This window comes from Penicillium odoratum (genome assembly GCF_028828045.1).
Source record: "Penicillium odoratum strain IBT 22623 chromosome Unknown utg000005l_segment0_segment0, whole genome shotgun sequence".
Taxonomy (NCBI): domain Eukaryota; kingdom Fungi; phylum Ascomycota; class Eurotiomycetes; order Eurotiales; family Aspergillaceae; genus Penicillium; species Penicillium odoratum.
The window spans coordinates 1,250,534-1,270,042 of record NW_026643147.1 but is presented as its reverse complement, the minus strand read 5'-3'; the positions used below and the strand labels follow the sequence as shown (position 1 = coordinate 1,270,042).

At 48.7% G+C, this 19,509-nt stretch overlaps 5 protein-coding genes across 5 annotated transcripts; 2 read left to right on the top strand and 3 right to left on the bottom strand.

Annotated features, from left to right (window-relative positions):
* Positions 1-63: 63 nt before the first annotated feature.
* N7520_006022 (uncharacterized protein) lies at positions 64-3,322 on the bottom strand (the record flags this gene model as incomplete). Its single annotated transcript, XM_057139956.1, has 7 exons — positions 64-111; positions 152-493; positions 546-749; positions 803-879; positions 932-2,800; positions 2,863-2,935; positions 3,002-3,322. The coding sequence occupies 7 exons, from the start codon at positions 3,320-3,322 to the stop codon at positions 64-66; spliced, it is 2,934 nt and encodes a 977-aa protein (XP_056993962.1).
* A 521-nt stretch (positions 3,323-3,843) lies between these two features.
* On the top strand, positions 3,844-5,873 carry N7520_006021 (nucleobase cation symporter-1 family protein; the record flags this gene model as incomplete). Its single annotated transcript, XM_057139955.1, has 7 exons — positions 3,844-3,982; positions 4,032-4,190; positions 4,238-4,321; positions 4,443-4,448; positions 4,504-5,163; positions 5,216-5,505; positions 5,583-5,873. The coding sequence occupies 7 exons, from the start codon at positions 3,844-3,846 to the stop codon at positions 5,871-5,873; spliced, it is 1,629 nt and encodes a 542-aa protein (XP_056993961.1).
* Positions 5,874-6,715: 842 nt separating this feature from the next.
* On the bottom strand, positions 6,716-10,341 carry N7520_006020 (DNA-dependent ATPase RAD26; the record flags this gene model as incomplete). The annotated part of the gene is made up of 3 exons (XM_057139954.1): positions 6,716-10,055; positions 10,111-10,184; positions 10,234-10,341. The coding sequence occupies 3 exons, from the start codon at positions 10,339-10,341 to the stop codon at positions 6,716-6,718; spliced, it is 3,522 nt and encodes a 1,173-aa protein (XP_056993960.1).
* A 2,249-nt stretch (positions 10,342-12,590) lies between these two features.
* Positions 12,591-14,509, top strand: N7520_006019 (putative PB1 domain protein; the record flags this gene model as incomplete). The annotated part of the gene is made up of 5 exons (XM_057139953.1): positions 12,591-12,605; positions 12,654-12,803; positions 12,861-13,196; positions 13,247-14,419; positions 14,468-14,509. The coding sequence occupies 5 exons, from the start codon at positions 12,591-12,593 to the stop codon at positions 14,507-14,509; spliced, it is 1,716 nt and encodes a 571-aa protein (XP_056993959.1).
* A 2,244-nt stretch (positions 14,510-16,753) lies between these two features.
* Positions 16,754-19,480, bottom strand: cym1 (pitrilysin family metalloprotease cym1; the record flags this gene model as incomplete). The annotated part of the gene is made up of 1 exon (XM_057139952.1): positions 16,754-19,480. The coding sequence occupies one exon, from the start codon at positions 19,478-19,480 to the stop codon at positions 16,754-16,756; it is 2,727 nt and encodes a 908-aa protein (XP_056993958.1).
* Between the last annotated feature and the right edge of the window lie 29 nt (positions 19,481-19,509).

The following is a 19,509-nucleotide window of genomic DNA, read 5'->3' as shown; positions in this document are numbered from 1 at the left end:
TATTAAACTCATCGATCACACTCTTAGGCCTTTGATACGGCCCAATACTCTTCCACTTCATGTCTAACCCAAAGCCTTCTGGTCCACCAACTCGTAATCCCCGTTCATCTCCTGTCCACAGTGGATGTGCAGCCATGCCAATCACACTTACACGAAGGCCATATCGAAGGTCTTGAGACCCTATCGCTTCACCGTCTTGTCCAAGGATAGAAATCAGGTCTGGAACAATGCAGATTATTTCATGACGGGATGAATCATCTGGATTGGCAATGTCCGCGTAAGCAGCATAGAGGAATTCATTCTGGAAGGGAATGATCAAGCAGCGATTATCTTCCAAGGCGGGGCCATTAGATTCCCTGGCTGATGTATCATCCAATTCTTCGCTGTTCAGGGGTATAATAGTGCATTGTCCAATTGTATAACCTTTGCTGACATCTCTCTTTACATCGACAATCTTGCCACTAAAGAGAAGATGGCCGGGGGTTGTTTCGAACTAACCATTCAATTAACAATTTTGCATACAACTAGGGCGGCATTTGACTCACAATTGCGTTGACCAGATTGGCTTTCGATTTTCTCGCTCTGTGAATAGCACGTCCAATATACCATGCTTGCGATACGGTGTTGGGAATGGCATATTGCTTAATTGCCTTTCCAGTCAAAGGAGTCGCAGAAACGGCAATGCTGAGCCCCAGATCAACACACTGAGAGCGTAGCATGGTTTCGACTCGTCGGTTTGATTCGGCTTTCTGTTCTTCAAGTTCAGTAGATGCTTGCATATTCCATACAAAGAGGTACGCACTAAGATCACAGATGCGTTTCCTCTACCATCTGCTACAGCACAAGGCGTTATGGACTCGCCGTAGACGTATGCAGTACCTGAGAACACAAATTCAGGCACTTGTACGAAAACCGGGAATGATAGACTGACCATGTTCCATTGTTGGGTACGCACGTCCCATCAAGTCACCATCCACCACAGGAATATCATAATAGAAGCTTGTGGGGAACGTCGAAAGACCATTCCCACCACCAATTTCATCCGCCACTACAGCTTCAAAGTGGGAAAATCCTCCCATTTCAAGGGAGAATTTGATCGCGTCAATGATCTCTGTTCCCGCGGGCAACCGCTCATTTCCCACGCTGGGCGCGCCATACCATGATCCGAAGACGCAGATGTCCGAGTCTTTCATATAGTTTGGGGAAACGACTCGCATTCTCTGTTCGGAGCTCTGGAGGCTTTCCAAGCACTGGAGGTATTGGAGATATGAGGATCCGCCGCCGCCGGTGCCCAGGACGCCTGTGCCGGTTGCCATGAATTCTAGGTCGACAGGGGAGATGTACCATACACCATTTCGGACATCTGGTCGATAAGTCTCGATATCCATGAAGGCAGAAAACTTGACGCGGGATTGTAGCAATGCTGGGACCTTTTGTTTGAACTGTTTTTCTGGCGCTGGCTCACTCTCTCCGTTGACGTCGTCCACGGTACTTCCAGGTAGCGTTGCTCCAATTCTGGACGAGGATGTAATAGAAGACTGATTAGGAGGATCACCAGGTAACGCCAGCCTACCAACTGCTTTGACAATAAGCCGCGTAGCCTTGTTAGTGACATATTGAAGAGGAAGTTTGTCAACAGACACGGTTTTGGTGTCACTTCTATCTGCACCACGGGCAACGGCGGCCTCAATGGCCTGCTGCTTTGCACTCTCCAGCACAGCTTTTTCGTCTCGATCAGCCAAGATCTCAATAATGTCAACTTCACCAGCAACCATCGCAATCGCAGCACCAACTGCATTTGCACAATCATGGTGTGGCGGGATTATACATTCTGCAACCCCTTCTAGGTTATCCATCTGAATGATTGAACCGCCACCAACAACTAGAAGAGTCACCGGCAAATCGGAGACTTTCATTTCCTTGACTGCTCGATGTAGAATCTTCTTGATCTGAACGCGTGCCTTGGCAACAAGATCGGAAGATATGGCCTTTGTCCTCTTCACATCCCCCAAAGAAGCTTTCCCTGAGGCCACTACTATATCGGTGGTAGTCAAGACGTCGCCGCCAAAGACCAAAGCCTTGGAAGTCAGATAATGCCCGACAGATTCAGGTCCAACCTGGACACTATTTGAATTCTCGTCATAAATGACACGACTTCCTCCGCCAAGGCCAACGGAAGATACCTCTGGCATCGAAAAGGCAGTGCGCACACCACCGACTTCAACGAAATTCGGCGCTTGCCGGGGAAATCCGGATGGAAGCAATGCGCAAACATCACTTGTTGTACCTCCAATATCAATAACGAGAACTTGAGTCTCAGAACGGATCTTGCTTTCTCCACGATCCAAAGAGGCCAAGTAAGCTGCACCTATCATGCTATTCGTCGGACCAGATAGGAATGTCTTAATTGGTAGTTCTGCGGCTGTCGCAGCATCTGTCAATGTGCCATCATTTTGAGTCAGGAACAGTGGGCAGTCTAGAGAAAGTCTTTCCATAGCCTCGCAAAATGCTCGAACTGTTTTTCGCGCAAGATCCAGAATCGAAGCATTCAGAATTGTTGCATTCTCGCGCTCCAGAAGTCCCACTCCGCCAATTGTATGGGAGCATACCACTGACAGGGATGGGTCTTCTTTTAGGATGAGTCGTTTGCAGGTTTCTTCATGGAGACCTCGTGCGTCAAGTGGAGAAAATACACCCACCAGGGCTATCTTGTCAACTCCTTCGGCTTTGATAGCACGAACCGTCTCTTTGATCTGGACCTCATTGAGAGGGGTGATCTCACGACCATCAATTTCAAGACCTGTATGCCGTGTTAAGATGATATTCAGTCAAGCTTGTAAAACATAAGGTTATCTAATATACCTCCATCTAGGTAGAACACCGGTCCGCCCATGATATCCTTCAAAAGAGGGGGGAAATCGGAGAATGGTGGTAACTTCAATGTAAGTATGCTAGTTAGTCCACTTTCCTATTAATGGCATTCTTCGACTGGGTTATTTACCATCTTCGTAAAAGGTCCACAGAGTCGAATAACAGCCACCTTGCTCAACCGCCGTGCATCCGCCTCCACGACAGCATTCACGAAATGAGTTGTGCCAATAGCCACACTGAGAATATCTTGACGCTTGACAGATGATATTTCCAAGACATTTTCAATCACTCTATGTATTCCAGAAGTGACATCGGTTGTAGTAGCTGTCTTGCTTGAAGCCCGTACACCTCTTGATTCTGTCTCTGATGCAGTGATATCGATGATGGCGGCGTCTGTATTGGTTCCGCCTACATCTACGCCAATTCTGCATGGTCCGCGGCGAGTCATCATGAATTTCTGTAAATGTAGATGGCGTTCTTAGAAGAGGGGGTAGTAGAAAAAGTGGGGGTGAGGTGGAAATCATCTAGCTCGTTAGGTTGGAGTAGATGAAAGATAGCCGATTCACGTCGATAGTGAGCCTGAAAGGCTCTGTCATTCTTTTGCCGATGTAACTATCTGATTGATTGTTCTCTTACTCTTGCCTTATCTACCTATCAACTGTTGGTCGGTTTACTTGGCAGCAACTAACGAGCGGGGTTGCTTATCGTATTGATCAGATGATGTTATTGGTTAATGTATGACGCGAATTGGACCTTGTTCTCGCTTAATACATGTAATCTAATTTTCAGCAGCTAGAAGACTGCACATACTATAGTTTCTTCGTCACATAAATACCAATGCAAACAAAGTGCGGAGTAGATCAGTGTAGTAGTAATACAGCAGCGTCCCCCAACCATTGATAAACCCTGTATTCTGCATCACCTCATTTTGTAATTTTTTTGATCAGCCAAGATTCTCTTCACTTGGTCGCCATGTCACTTACGGCTTTCCTGAAGAAGCTAGAGATCAATGCGGAGGGTGGCCTCGTACCTGACCGATGGATAAACAATGACATCAAGCCTATCGAGGCTGGCCGACGAACATGGGGTCATTGGACATTTCATAACTTCTGTAAGACCTTTCCAATGACCCAATGGTAGCTTGCTAATATTCTTCTCAGGGGTGCTTGTTAACTCCAATATTTCTACCTATATGACTGGTAGCTCGCTCATTGCACTCGGGTTGACTTGGTGGCAAGCTATAATTGCCATTGTCGTTGGACAACTGTTGGCAACCCTTTTTGTTATTTTGAACTCGATTCCAGGGGCCTATTATTATTGTATGAAATCTTCCAATTGCAGACCCAATATACTAACATCTGCACAGTGGGGTTTCCAGTGGTGAATCGCTATGTATGGGGCATGTATGGAAGTGCTTTTGTGATCTGGAATCGGATTCTTCTTTCTATTGGTAAGCTACCCGTTGTCTGCGAGAATATCTAATAACTTCATCTCTTTATCTATTCATCTCTTCATCCCTTCATCTCTTCATCTTTTCATCTTTTCATCTTACTGACTTTATCTTTCGACAGTGTGGTGTAAGTATCCCGTGTCTCCAATTCCATCTAATCGCGTACCTAATCCGGGATGAAGACGGCTTTCAAGCATGGATCGGAGGCGAATGTGTCTACGTTTGCCTACAAGCTATATGGCCAAATATCGAGTCCCGAATCCCCAACCACCTCTCCCCATCAACAGGTACCACAACAGCGACCTTTGTCGCCTACATAATCTTCATGATCATCTCACTGCCATTCATTTACATCCGTCCCCACAAGCTGAACAAATTCTTCTACGGCTCCGCAGCAACGATTCTAGTATTTGAAATCGTGCTCCTCATTTGGTCCCTCGCAACAATGGGTGAAAGTGGATTTGGCTCCACAATATCCAACGTAAGCGCCAGTACATCCGGATGGAACATCGCTTTCGGGATTATCAGCACTATCGGAAGTATCGCAGCTGGTATTCTGAATCAGAATGATTATGCACGTTTTGCTCGGAAGCCTACAGATGCGATTTGGGGCCAGGCTATCAGCTTCCCCTTCTACGGGATTACGTGTTCCATTATTGGGATTCTGGTCACGGCTGCTACGCAAAATCGGTATGATGGGGCGTATTGGAATTTGCCAACACTTCTTAGTGCTATTATTGAACATGGGGGTTCGCGGTCTCGGGCTGCGGCTTTCTTTGCTGGTGCTGCGCTTGTTATCTCGCAGATTGGAGTGAATGTTCCTGGGAATTCATTAGCGGGAGGTGAGTATATTCAAATGCCTTCGGGTCATTTTCTTACTAACATTGTCTGCAGGTTTTGATTTGGCTGCTACTTTCCCTCGGTATATCAATATCCGCCGAGGTGCATATATCACAGCTCTCGTTTCTATCGCGTGCAACCCCTGGAAGCTTGTGAATACCGCCACAACATTCCTTACTGTTCTTAGTAGCTACTCAGTCTTTTTGGGTCCGATGACTGGTTTGATGATATCGTCGTACTTCTTTGTTAACAAAGGCAAGATCAAGGTTGAGGATCTGTTCGTTGGCAACAGTTCTAGTATATACTGGTACTCATGGGGCGTGGACTGGCGAGCTGTTATCGGAGTAAGTGATATCGATACCCGGCTGGATATTGAGGTTGAAGATACTTGGAAAGCATGAACTAACGCAACTGCATCTAGTGGGTTTGTGGAACCGCCCCTTCATTACCTGGCTTCATCGCATATGTGAACACCAGCATTGATGTTCCTCTGGGCTTGACCCATTTATATTACATCTGTTTTCTCTCAGGGTTTGTGATTAGTGGTGCTGTGTATTGTGCACTTCACTTCTCCTTCCCTGCGCCTGCTGTGGTGAATTTTGTTGCAAGGGCGCCAGCTGCACGTGTGCTGATGGAAGAATATCGGGAACTGTGGGATCGGGACGATGAAGTTGAGACGGTGTTCACACCACCGAAACCGAACTTCGATTGAATTCGGACCCCGACATAATTCGTATAGTTTCTTCTTTTATTCTGCTTATAGCCCTCGACATAGAATCATGCCAAAATCTCATAGCGGTTACATGATAAGTGGAAATACAATGGTGAGCAGAGGTTGCAATTACTCAGAGATGACACTATTCCCAGCTCCAAACATCCCATACGCCGTTAGAACTGAGCATACCGGGCGCGCTGGCCATAGCCCCGACGGTTGTAGAGAGACCAAACGTAGCCTCCTTCTTAGCGTGCGCATTGCTTCGCTGTCGCAGGCCCAGCTGCGCCAGTAGGTCAACGAAGCTCATAATGAGAGCAAGGCGAGGAAAAAGTGAGAACGTGTTTCTGTGGATACCCGTGGTAACGCTGTGGAAGCAGCAAAATGTTGGGGAAAAGTTGAGGAGTATGACAGAGAAAGGGTAAGCCTTGAAGAGGTGTATGCTGCACTTGACTGGACAAAACGTGCTTACGCTATGCCCCTGTGTCGCTGCAGTTGTGGTAAGCAATGTGGGCGTGAAGTGAGGGAAGCGAGTCGTTATGCGATGCAAGAAGGGAAAGTGAGGTATAAGTGAATCGATTCTGAGGCAAGATGGTTCAAGAAGAGGATGGGCATCAGGCGTCAGAGGGATTAGTGAATGCTAAGTAAGGTTCAATCAACTCAACTGTGAATAGATACTGCCGACCTTGGTGACCGTTGAGAATCTTTGTAATTATTTTGGTATTTCTATGGTCACTATCTGAATTTAAGCATAATAATATTGGTCTTTCATATTCATGTTCTCAGTCATATCATCGTTGCCTCGCGTATCGTACAGGTTCAGTCTTCTTCAGTCGGTGCCTTTAAGTTTGGGGACGTGGGGATCCCGTCTTCTCTGCTTTCAAGGTCCAAATCTTACGGCCACTCGTCTTGGATGGACCAATCTCGGCTACTTGTTTCAAAGCAGTCTTAAACTCTTCCTGACGCTGCTCAGTCGGACAGTATTGCTCAAAGTCGCGGATGAGCAGCGCTGAGGTAATGGCGCAACGGTGTGATCTGAAATAGTCTCGGATCATTGACTCGAACTCTTTGCCACGGGGCATGTAACCTGGCGTCGAGCTAGAAGGGCCGGCCTGGGTGTTCACCGCCGCACCAGGATTGAGCTTCGTGAGAATGGAAGCGGAGGAAGGGCCTCCTCGAGCCCGGCGCGCCGAGCTTCCACCCAAGTCACGGCCGGCGACACCGTATTGACCGGTCCAGGTGGGAAGTCCAATAGGGACGGAACGAGCAGCTTCTTCGGCCCTGCGGAGCGCGGCGGCGCCTTGGCTTGCGAAACGGCGAGCTTCGGCATCAACCATCCGGGCATCGGCTTGTACAGCCCGTTTGCCATTCACAATTTGGTCGTGCTCAAGTGCAGCGTGGACACCCGACCGCGAAAAGATACTGTGCATCAGTCGATCTTCTGTCTCCTTGTTTCCTTCACTCTGGTCTGTGCCTGTACCATCAGCAGAATCTTCTTCCTTGATCCCAGATGTAGCTCGGTATTCCTCAACATTTGCGATTCCCTGAAGCTTGCTAAGGTCTTCGGGTTCCTCCTCTGATTTGATAGTCTCAGGCTTGGGCTTGAGGAGGACATTATTAGCACTGGGACGCTTTCGGGAAGGAAAGCTGGACTTTGGCGTCGATTTATTTTCTTCTTGAAATGTCACCTCTGCATTCTTGAACAGCTGAGCTGTTTCCAGCTCCTGATCGTTTTCCTCGGTCAGCGAGAAGAGGTCATAGAGGTCGTTAAGCTGAAAGCTTTCACGCTGCTGTGGGTCCTTGGTGATCTTGTTGGTCATGAATTGTTTAAAAATCTGACGGTGGTACATCTTTTCTTCGATGGTACCCTTCATCAAAAGACGAAAAATAGTCACATCGCGCTTCTGGCCAAGGCGCCAAGCGCGCTCAGAAGCTTGCATATCCGTAGATGGATTCCAATCGGGATCGTAGATGATGACCCGGTCGGCACCAGTGAGATTGATGCCGATACCTCCAACCCTTGCTGTTAAAAGGAATACGTGCAGGTTTGGGTCAAGATTGAACTCATTCACCATGGCATTTCGCTTGGGGATCGGAGTCTTTCCGTCCATCCGACGAAAAGCGAAACCTCCGAGAGAATGAATGAATTTTTCCAGAATGTCCAGCATCTGTACAGTTTGGCAAAATAGTAAAGTCTTGTGTCCCGTGTCCCTCCAAAGCTCGAGCAGACTCTTCAGAACTTGCATTTTACCCGAGCGATCTTCGCGCCCGTAGTCAACTTCATGATGAGTAAATTCTCGACCAACAAGGTCTGGGTGGTTGCATATTTTTCGCATAATATCAATCCCTGCAAATGATCTCTTCTTTCCCTTGGCAATAGACTGCACATCCTCTGACCCGAGGTATCGTTTGTACATGCTGCGCTGGTATTGAGTGAGCTTGCAAAAAATGACTTGCTCGGTTTTCTTTGGAAGGTCGGATGCGACATCGGTCTTGAATCGTTGGAGTAGATATGGAGTGATCGCATCTTTCAAGGTCTCTGCACACCTGGCAGCTGTTTGTACCTGTAGATTAGAGGCGGACGCGTATCCACCTAGACGAATGGGGATTTCAAACTGGTCCTTGAATGTTACAAGTGTGCCGAGTCGCATTGGGAAGACAAAATCAAAGAGCGACCAAAGGTCAATGAGACTGTTCTGGATGGGAGTTCCAGACAAAATGATGCGATGTGGCGTCCGTAGCTCCTTGCAGCTGAAAGTAATGCCGGTGTCTGGATTGCGAATCTTGTGACCTTCGTCGAGGATGGCGCATCCCCATTCAACGCCAGTCAGATCATCTGCATAGGACTGGAGGCCGGAGTAGGTTGTCACGAGGACGTGGCCCTCCTCGACCACACGCTTAAGAATTTTCCTAGCCGCTTTCTGACCAGAGGAAAGCTGTCGAGAACTACCAGTGCCCATCATCTCTGACGCCAGCGCACTTTCCCGGGTCTTCTCCTTCTTCAGATTGAGCATGCCACTTCCAGAAGAATGCAAGATTGAGACACGCAGTGCTGGCCACCAATTATGGAATTCAGTGACCCACTGGACCATAAGAGTTGCTGGGCAGACAACAATGGTAGGCTTAGTGTACATATTGCTGTGGTGCAGCGCAGCAACGTAGGTGATCGCCTGCACGGTCTTACCCAGTCCCATCTCATCCCCCACGATACCCCCAACGGACTGCTGGTGAAGTTCCCATAGCCATTGCACACCAGTCTTCTGGTATGAGAAGAGGTAGTGGGCAATATCTCCCGGGACTCTCAGTCCATTGGGAAGCTCGAGGTCGGGGAACTTGGGGTGTGGCTTGTGCCATTCCTGATCGGCTGGATCATCTTGATAATCAGGCTGCTCGCGTCGACGAGCCTCACTGCGGGTCTTTGTCCACAGTGTCAAACGGTCCTGATAGACAGACTCGTTGCCGTCGTCCACACCACTGAGGTCTTCTAGATCATCTTTTGCGGTCTTAAATTCTAAGCCTCGCTTGCGCTTTGTAGTCGATTTCGTCTCGGGTAGGGTATCAGGCATGTACTCGTCATCTTCGGATTTGACACTCGGGTCAGAGGCAATATAGCTTGTGGATGACGCGGGGGAGAGGGAGCGGCGAGTCTTGGGGGTTTTCTGTCGGATTGGTGTTGATTTAGGCGTTGAGCTGAGAGGCGAAGGGCTAGATTCCACCTTGCGGCGCTTTGAACTAATCTCGACGTGGCGGATTTCGCTGGGCTCGTCAAAGTCATGGCCAGGACGGACAAGGTTGCGGTGGGAGGCATCGTGACGGGCTTGCGCTCGCTCTTCCTCGACCATCTGCTCATCCTCCGCGCCCGCAAGAACATCACGCAGGCCTGCAGCGGGTCCTTCCGACACAGCAGTGCTGATTTGGTCGAACGGGGTAATCTGACCTGTTCGCAGGAGGAAGTCGCGCCGGGACTCGTTCACCAGCCGACCGGACCCATGGCTGGAGGAAGCCGCTTGTTGAATTTCCTTCTGGCCATCAATTCTTTTCTGAATATCCTGTACATCCCTGATCAACTCAGTCTGACGCAACATGAGGCGGCCAAGCTCAGTCTGGAGGCGCTGTTGGGTGGCGGTGCCGACGGGCTGGGCCAGGCGACGTTCGATCTGCCGAATCTGGGCATCTGTTCGGCTAAGCGAAATGTGAGAATCATAGCCAGATAAACTAGGTATGGAAGGTTACACACTTTTTCTCGGTCAAGGCCTTATCAAGGCGTTTGGTCTCGTTCTCCTCGGCCTTTTCAGCCAGCAACTTGTCGGCCTAAGACACGTTAGTCAGCGCTTCAGGAAAAATGGGGTTCAGGCCGGACCTTTTGTGCAACATCTCGTTGTAACTGATCCTGGTCTTGCACATCAACATTTAATGCCTGTAGGTAGGCTGCCTCATCAGCAGCGTCTGTATGGTGGTTGGAAGACATGATGTGGAAGTGGCGGTAGTTCGGAAGTGAACTAAGTGAATGAAAGGCGGTGAGAGAAAAGGACCTTCTTTGAAATGAAATCTTTGAGTTCTAGTGAGTTATGGCATGTTTAATGATGCCCTTCCGATCAACGATTGCGTAGAAGTTGTGAAGGGATGGAGAATTGCGAATTGTTACGCTGTATCTCTAGTTGTTCAATCTATTCTTCGAGTTTAATAACGGCAGAAGCCACCCACCGCCCAGTTGAGCCGCTTCCAATTTATATGGCGGAGTCCCAAAATGGTTTAGTGTCACAGGCAAGTGAATAAGGGAATATTAATATTTTCTGTGCTTGGCATATAGTCCAAATCTAAAACATATCACCTTTATCTCTCCTCAACGAAGAATGGTATTCACTTGAAATATGGCTTACTCAGTACCAGCGCAGTAGTATCTTGATCTTAGCACTAGCATATAAACAATTTTCGATTTCATATTCTGCATGGGACAATTGTCATCTGATCACCGATAAAGATAGCGATAACGATAACGATAAGGAATTGTCCCGACACTCTGGATGCATATCAGGTGATCAAAATCGATCCAGCCCTGGAGCTTCCAAAAGTTCCAAAAGTTCCTTTGGGTTTGCTGAATTCGTTAGTTCAATCTGCATTCGCCTTAAGCCTCACGCTAACCCCAGCTCGCTTCCAATATTCCCAACCAGGACTTGTCTCTTCCGAAAGGGTATGTTTCAAGCGAGAAGGAATCAAGTTCCCCGCAGATGGCTGGTGAACAACTAAATAAAGCACTGGAAGCGCCGTGGCAAGTGTCTAGTGGGGCTTGACCAATGACACGTTCAATTCGCTGCAGAAATATCTTCAGCCTTGGAAATATTCCGGTTCATCGCGGCCCGTTCGCTCGAGCCAACCACCAACCCTGTCGGTCCAAACGTCGTTCCCTTGTGATGGGTCCTGGTCCCACAGCTTAGTTTCCCCCGCCCCCCTCTGCATCGGAAATGAAGATTTGCGACTCTCAATCCAATCATGCACTGGTTGAGATGGAAATAGCCAATCTCCTACAAATGAGCATCTGCACAAGCGCGATTGTGTAACAGCGGTCATGTTTTACTAGCTACTGAACCTAAAGGATTACCAAGGCGATTGGCCATGCGTCCCAACGATGTCCCCCACTGCTATACCATCATCGATAAGTTAAAGCAGCAGAAAGGGCCCATATCGTGCATGCATGAAAATTGAAAAAACAACCAAGCTGCCCACTCACAGCCCTCGTTCAAGAAATCGTCAGTTCTTTGATCTGATTGACCGAGACTTGCATAAATATCCTGCAGGTGCAACGCAAGTTATTTTTGGTCCATCACTGGGCGCTTCTCTTCGGGTTGTCTAACCGTTCCAGTAGCCTTGCATTAGGTGTCTGTTCCTGCCCCTCTGCAGGTTCCGCGATTTTTTCGATTTAATTTATTGCTGTTTTTTGCTTTTGTTCGCTTTGATTCCGATTAATCTTCTTTTATTCTCCCCCTACCCCCCCTTTTTATCGGTTACTCTCCGCTGCATCACGTTCTGCCCCCTATCCGCCTCATGGGGCGCTTCCAGGTTGCCGGGATACCCACTTCGCGGCGTTTGCACCTCGGATCCCCTCACCACCGTGATCGGAGGTGAGAAACCTCTCTTCACTCAACCTAAAGTGGGTGCTAGGATCTTGATTCGGTCAGCCACCGGGTCTTTTGGAGGTATCGCAGTCGATTCTATAAATACATTTTTTTGACTGATCATTTTCCTGATTCCTCTTTGGACGGGATCGCCTCGGTTTCTATCCCGTGCATCGTACCCAACCTCCAGTCATTCTCCCTGCGAAGACGAAGCGATATCCCGCCCTTTCGCGACCTTCAGGGATTCCAATTAGGGTCGTGACCCGCTCCCAGGCCGTCCCGCAGCTCATTTCCTCTTGAGTGAACCTTGGGTGACTGGCCTTGGCGTCGTTGGAGAGTTTGGCTTCTCATCTTCGTATCGGGATCGTGTCCGGATTGGTGATCAACAATTTTAATAATAGTTGAAGGGGGGGTTCTCCCTACATGTCATTTGAGGACCCCGCCAAAGTGACGTCCCGCCCCGCCGATTAGCGGTGTACACATTGGATCTATCTGTGTTATTTGAGCCAGCCTGCTGGGAAACTTCCCTTGATCGTGCCTGGGATTGTGGTCAATTGAGGATATTGAGGCGCCATTTTATTCTGGCTTCCATCCCATTGACAGGATGTCATTGAAACAGGTAGGTAGAAATAAAGGTGCATTGTATAGCCGATACTGATCTAGCTAGGAAATTGAAACATGGGTTGCCGCTCTGGACTGTTACGACAATCACGAGTTCGAAGAAGCCCTGAGACTCTTCAATGAGATTGCCGACACTTCTAAGATCTGGTTCAACCTTGGAGTAATCCATGCCACTGTAGGTGAGCATGAAAAAGCGGTACGTCGACCTATGCGGTGGAATGGTGGGATTTATCGCTAACCCTATGCCGTGCAGGTCGCTTGCTATCAACGATCAGTTGGGTTGGATCGGTACCTGGCCATCGCCTATTTTCAACAAGGCGTATCCAACTTCTTACTAGGGGACTTTGAGGAAGCGTTAGCGAATTTCAACGACACATTACTCTATCTTCGGGGGAACACATCCATTGATTATGAACAGCTGGGTCTCAGATTTCGGCTTTATTCATGTGAGGTATTGTTCAATCGTGGTCTTTGCTACATTTATCTTCAACAAATCGAACCTGGCATGAAAGACATGCAGTTTGCTGCTAGGGAGAAAGTCACAGAGGACCACGATGTCATTGAGGATGCTATACGTGAGAATGCAGATGTATGTGTTCTTGATCCGCCAATCAACAAATCTGACAGACTGAGAACCAGGGGTACACCGTCTTCTCGATTCCCGTAGGGACTCTCTATCGTCCAAACGCCGCCAAAGTCAAGAACCTCAAATCTAAGGATTACCTGGGCAAGTCCCGTTTGGTTGCTCAGATGCAAAATAACCATGGCGCAGAGGATAATTGGAGACCGATTGTTATCGACAAGACAGCGTTCGAAGACCGGGACGGAATGTCTTATGCAGCTACAAATTTGGTCCATAAGAATCTGAGCAGCCGCACTCGACAACAATCAGAACCCCCATTGAACCGCAACGTATTTCCCCCAACGCCCCCTCCCGATGACCGTTCTACCAGTACTGGATCCACTTCAGGGAGCAGCCACGGCCACCATCGTTCCGCCTCACTTCGCAATGCGCGGCCACCCCTACGATTAGAACTAGAGCGAACAGGCGCAGGCTTGGACCGTCGACCCAGTGGGCCAGAGGCAGCTCCGCTTTCTCAGGCATATACAGAGAAGCCGCGCATTGGCACAACGCGGACAGCATCGGAACCTCGTGGTCCGGTTTCTCGGCAACAGAATATGCGCGGGCGTTCCCAAGATCCCAAATTTCACGCTTCGCAAGACCCTAACCGTTCTTGGCCTCCACAAGAAGGACATCGCAAGAATCTTAGTGAAAATGACTTTTCCCCAAGTCAAGATTACGCACAGGTCGACCAGCATGACCTATATTCGAGCTCTCGCTCCCATACCAGCTCAGGCTATGGGCGAGGAAGCCGATATCAACCCCCACAATACATCAATGAAGAGGAGGAATACGCAGATGAAGTCTGCAATGGAGAACCCCTAAAAGAGGGAGGCTTTGAGTTGTTAGGCGCTGCACCTCAAGATGATTCACCCATTCGGCAACGACGCACACGATCACCAGGACAGTTCTCAAGACGAGCAAATTCCAGACGACCCGAAGTACGAAAATTCCGGACAAAGGTTCATGCACCAGAAGATATCAGATATATCATAATTGGGCCTACAATTGAGTATGCGGAATTCGAAAATCGCATTCGGGAGAAATTCGGGTTCCAACACCCCTTGAAGATCAAGGTGCAGGATGATGGCGACATGATTACCATGGTAGATCAGGAGGATTTAGATCTATTATTGAGCTCAGCCCGAGACATTGCTCGACGGGAAGGGAGCGAGATGGGCAAGATGGAGGTATGTTATCTTCCATTCGAAAAAGTTACACTGGCTGACTCATGATAGATATGGGTCGAAGAGCGAATCGCCCTTCATCCATCTTCATAACATTGAACGTTACACCTTTTCCTAGTTTTGGGAGCATGGATTTTGGGCATTTTTGGAGAGTCTTTGATTAGCTTATACCCTTGGATTAGCATGGTTTGAATACATAGTGCATGAATGATAATTGGCAGACATCCCGTCATGCCTTAACGAAATACCAGAGCCTTGGAAAGTGCATGTGCCTATCACCCGGTGAGCTGGAATGCAATCTCCTGATGTGTATTCTTAGAACATTTTAATCTTGGAATTCCCGCAATGATATTTTTAGCAATCTAGACCAGCGCCTAATCTTGAGAGCAAAGCCCTCACCCTATCATGCCTCGCCCATGTGAACAGCACATGCACCCTTACTCCAAAACTGACTGATCATCCAAAACAACCTGATAAACACACGGCTGAATAGCCAACCACATCTTACTCGGATTCCCACTCTTCCTATGGAACACCTCCGCCTTCTCTCTCCCAATATAACCCCTCTCCTTAGCCGGGCCACTTGCCGCATAAGCAAGCAACTGCGAATGACAGTAACGATCCAATGCTTTGAAAAAACAAAATGCCGCGTTGTATATCGTCCTCCCACAGGTCTTCATCCCGTGATTCTGCAAAATCATACTCTGACATGTAGGTCCAAGCGCTTTGGAGACACGTGCTCCCTCCTCTGTGGAGATCACCGTCCCGCCGCCGTAATGATTGTAGACTAATGGATCGTTGTAGAAGGGCAGCGCGTCTTAGTAGAGCATTTCCATAGGCCGATCAAAGCAGGAAACTGCGTTCTCGTAGATGGAGTGTGCGTGGCAGGCCGCGTTGACATCTGGCCGTGCTCTATGGATTTCGCGGTGGATTGAGTGTTGGGCTCCTCCTGGGAGAACTTGACCGGAATCGTTTAATAGAACTAGATCTGACACTCGGATAATGGAGAGGTGCATGCTGAGGGGGTTAATGTAGATGTTTTCTTCGCCTGTATATGGTTCAGTAGAACTAAAGCTTCGGGGCAATGCGATACTTGTCAGGGTTGATTAGATCTTTTAGAGAGCCACGTCCTGCAACGCTCTCATCAAAGCCTTGTTTGGCGAGTGCATGAAATACAACAGTCGAGTCCTGCTTCTGATATGTGCGCTCTTCTTTCTTATCTTCAAATTTCGGCGCTGATCGGATGATAACGCGGCCCTCTTTACCCCTGGGAAATGTACGTCTCCTAAGAACATTAGAATGAGTCTTGCTGGCAAGAGTTCTAGGTTGATGCCTTTGCTTCCATGGTTCTATTGCTGGGCACTGTAGATATTTTCTACGCCACGGTGCACGATCAACTATAGATCGCCGTCGAGTATCAGTAATGAAGTTTGAACTCGAGTGTTCAATTGGAAGACTCATTCTAGATGCACTAATTTGAACAATGTCACTTGATGACATTTATAGGTTAGTACTTGCAGAGCACTTATGCAACAAGGTCATATCCCCACCATGCTGGGTTCTACAACGGGAAATAAGACTCCATCGACTTCTATATCTACACCTCGACCGGAACATCCCCTTGCCTCTAAAAAACCCACGCTTGCGAAGTATCTTAGAGCTCCAGAAGAGTAGTGTTTGGAGTTTCGACAAGAATGTGGACATAAAAGTTCATTCCCTTCTTCTACATATAACTCCCTAGGCGAAAGTGAACTACTTCTTGTTCCCAAGGTTGCATCTATCCACATACATTACTTGATATCGTTATGAGTGAACAAACTTTGTCTATGTTGAACTCATAAATGCATTCATATTTCGTATCGCTGTATTTCCAAAGTATTATACGAGAGTTTCTAGTTATGTTCTCACGTTTTTAGTCCGCTCTGCGTAGGCTTAAAGTTCAGAGCGGTTCCGATAAACGGGTTAAGAAGTGTGTCTCAAGGGCTCACATTCCATTTGTTCTTGCGCTTGCATCCCACCGATAGACGATGAAAAGATGCCACATCCATCAACCAATAGAGATAGCTGGTTGGAGACGTGAGTAGCTCAGTGCACGAAGCACGTATAGATCTTTCAGCGCGGCGTAGGAAGGTAGGGAAGAAACAGGGAAAGAAAAGAAAGAAAAGACCGGAGATTCATCAGGTCAGTAGTATACATGTATGTACAGGGTGATGCATAGATACTCGAACATGGGCGATAAAATTACACGGGAAGTGCACGCGATGTAACTTCCCTTGGATCTCGACAAGCGGTGATATATCAACTAGTCGAGGATGCGATGCTGGACTGGCAGGTTCTCTACTGAGAGGCTTCTTGCTGGCCCATGGACAGCTTTCGCACATCCCACTCAGAGCCAGCCCAGTCTTTCTTCTCGCCGAGTACGCAGGTAGCACTGCGAGAACCATTCACCAGGAATCGATCAGCAACTTCGTTCACATCCTTGGCGGTCACGTCAAGGACTTGCTCTCGCCAGCGCTGGTCCATCTCATGGGTGACACCGCTCATGAAGTAACGGGATCCCTCGCTGTTAACACTCACTGGAGCGTCGAGGCCTTGGAAGATACCAAGCTTGGCTTCTTCAATCTCACGCTCAGACCACACGCGGTCTCTCGCAAAAACACCACTGTTCTGGAAGACCTTCAGGGTGTTCATGGGGTTCGGATCGCGGTAGCTCATGAAGGTGAAGATGCCCTTGAGGGGGCCATTGCTAGCTCCGGCGCCATATGCGCCGCCCTTCTCTCGAATCTCAGGGTGCAGGTAGTTGTGTGTGAGAAGCTGGGACATCACTGTGAGTGGAGCGCTAGCGGGGTCGACAAATGGCACAGTCTGGGAGACCTGTCCAGAGTAGTACACCTTGTACGGGAGATCATAGAATGCCTTGTCGAATGTCTGGAAGCCGGAGATGGATGTGGTGGACTGCGGCGAAGGAACTCGAGGCAGACCCGCCATCCACTTCTGCAATACTGATTCATTTCGCGCGGCACTTTCAGCCTCACAGACCATGCGAACACGAAGGCTGGAGCTCTTTGAGATCGCAAACGACTGGATGAGACGCAGCTTTTCGATCAATTCCTGGAGGCGCTCGGGGGACGACTCTGCGTCACGCAGAAGGTTGGCAGTTGCCTGCAGCTGCTCGAGACCAGACTGTTGCTCCTGCACCCAGAAGCTTGGCGAGATACTGGCAGCAGCGGCATTGACTGCATAGCGATGACCAGTTCCAGCAACGGAGTCGAGAGCCCCGTTGGTTGTCAATCGCAGCAACTCCTGGATCATTGCTGGTGCCGAAGGACTAGAGAAGTCGGTTTCAGTCACCAAAGTCGAGAGCATTTCCAACATCTCAGGGATATTCTTGTCAATGGCAAATCCAGAGAACTCCAGGCCCTCCTTGAATTGGTTCAAATGAGTTGGGGACGACACGTTGAAGTCAGAGGTCGAGATGCCGCCTGTCTTCAGCTTGATGAGATCCTCCCACTCCTCCATAGACTTATTCGGAGTGCCCAATCGCATGATGCAGTCATTAAAGAGGGGCATCAGGAGACGAAGGTCAGCCGGCAAGCCTTCAAAGGTATTGACAGCCTGGAAGTAGGTTAGACCGTTCGTAGGAGCCTCGCGCCAGACAACATCGACATCGTCCACCTTGGACTCGCGCACAAGCTTGCGTTCCTTTTGGCGAGAAATATCGCTTACTCGCACCGATGGGAGACAACTCAAGTCCGCATTCTGGGCATCTTCCTGCACCTTCAAAAGCTGCAGCTCCTCTTCACTCAACTTGGCTACGGCATTCTCAACTGAACCGTGCTCCTCAATGAGTTTGGCCAATTTCTGGTCCTTTCGCACGGCTTCCTTGTCATCTAATTCCTTGTTGAATGTTGGGGAGCCAACCATGGTAAAAGTCATGGAACGGTCATTCAGAAGATACTTCTCCACAAGTGATTCCAAGTAGCGTGGTTGTTCATATCGTCTCTTGAACTCCTCGATGACATCGTTCCAAGCCAGCTCTGTCATTGGGTTCGAACCATTGAACCAAGAAGCAATGGTTTTCTGCATAACCCCAATACCGAAGTTCGCAGTCTTGTGTCGCAGTGCAAGTTCCAATTGATGCAGGAATCCACGCACCTTCTCCTCACTGAAACCAGCCGAAGCGGATGCTCGGAAGGCATCCTGAATGACCTGCTTAATTTTGGGGGCCTCCTCAGCACTGACACCAGTGACACCAACTGAAAAGATCGGGACCCTGCCAGAGGAATCTAACCCAGTGTTGGGTGTGAAAGAAGATCCCAGACCACTTTCAATGAGGGCCCGATACATGGGCGAACCATAACCATCGAGGAAAAGGGATGATATAATTCCGACGGAGAATGTCTCCACGGTATCTGTTGAGTCTCCCATGTACCAAGAAGTGGATGTTTTGTGTTGCTTATCCTCGCTGGAAAAGGTGTCAATCGGTCCAGAGACAGTCACTTCTACCGGCTTGTTGAGATCCAGGGGTAGTTTCACAGTGGTATCAGCCTGGCCCAGTTCAAATCCATCCAAGACAGCCCCAATCTGCTCCAGGTGACCATCCAACGGCATATCGCCGTATGTCAAGATCTTGGAGTTGCTTGGGTGATAGTTGCGCTTCGAGAAGTCATACAGTTGTTTGTGAGTAAGGTCCGTGATGAACTCCGGGTCACCTCCGGAGTTGTTCATCGCCGGGAAGATGCTCTCCTTGAATTGGATGTAGTAGAGATAGTTGGCGTCAGACATCTGGCCCTTCATCTCGTTATAGACAACACCTTTGAACACAATGTCCTCCAACTTGGCCTTCAGCTCGGGTGTGGCCAGCAGAGCGCGAGGATCCTCGGGGCCCAATCGCCATCCTTCCTGTCGGAAATCGTCCTTCTTAAGTAGAGGGTGCAGCGTGGCATCGAGATACACGGACAAGAGATTTTGAAAATCTTGGGGGTTCGTTGTGGCGAACGGGTAGGTGGTGTGATCGGAGGAGGTGAAAGCATTCATGAAATTCGACAGTGATCGGGGAAGCATCTTAAAGAATGGATCTCGGATAGGATATC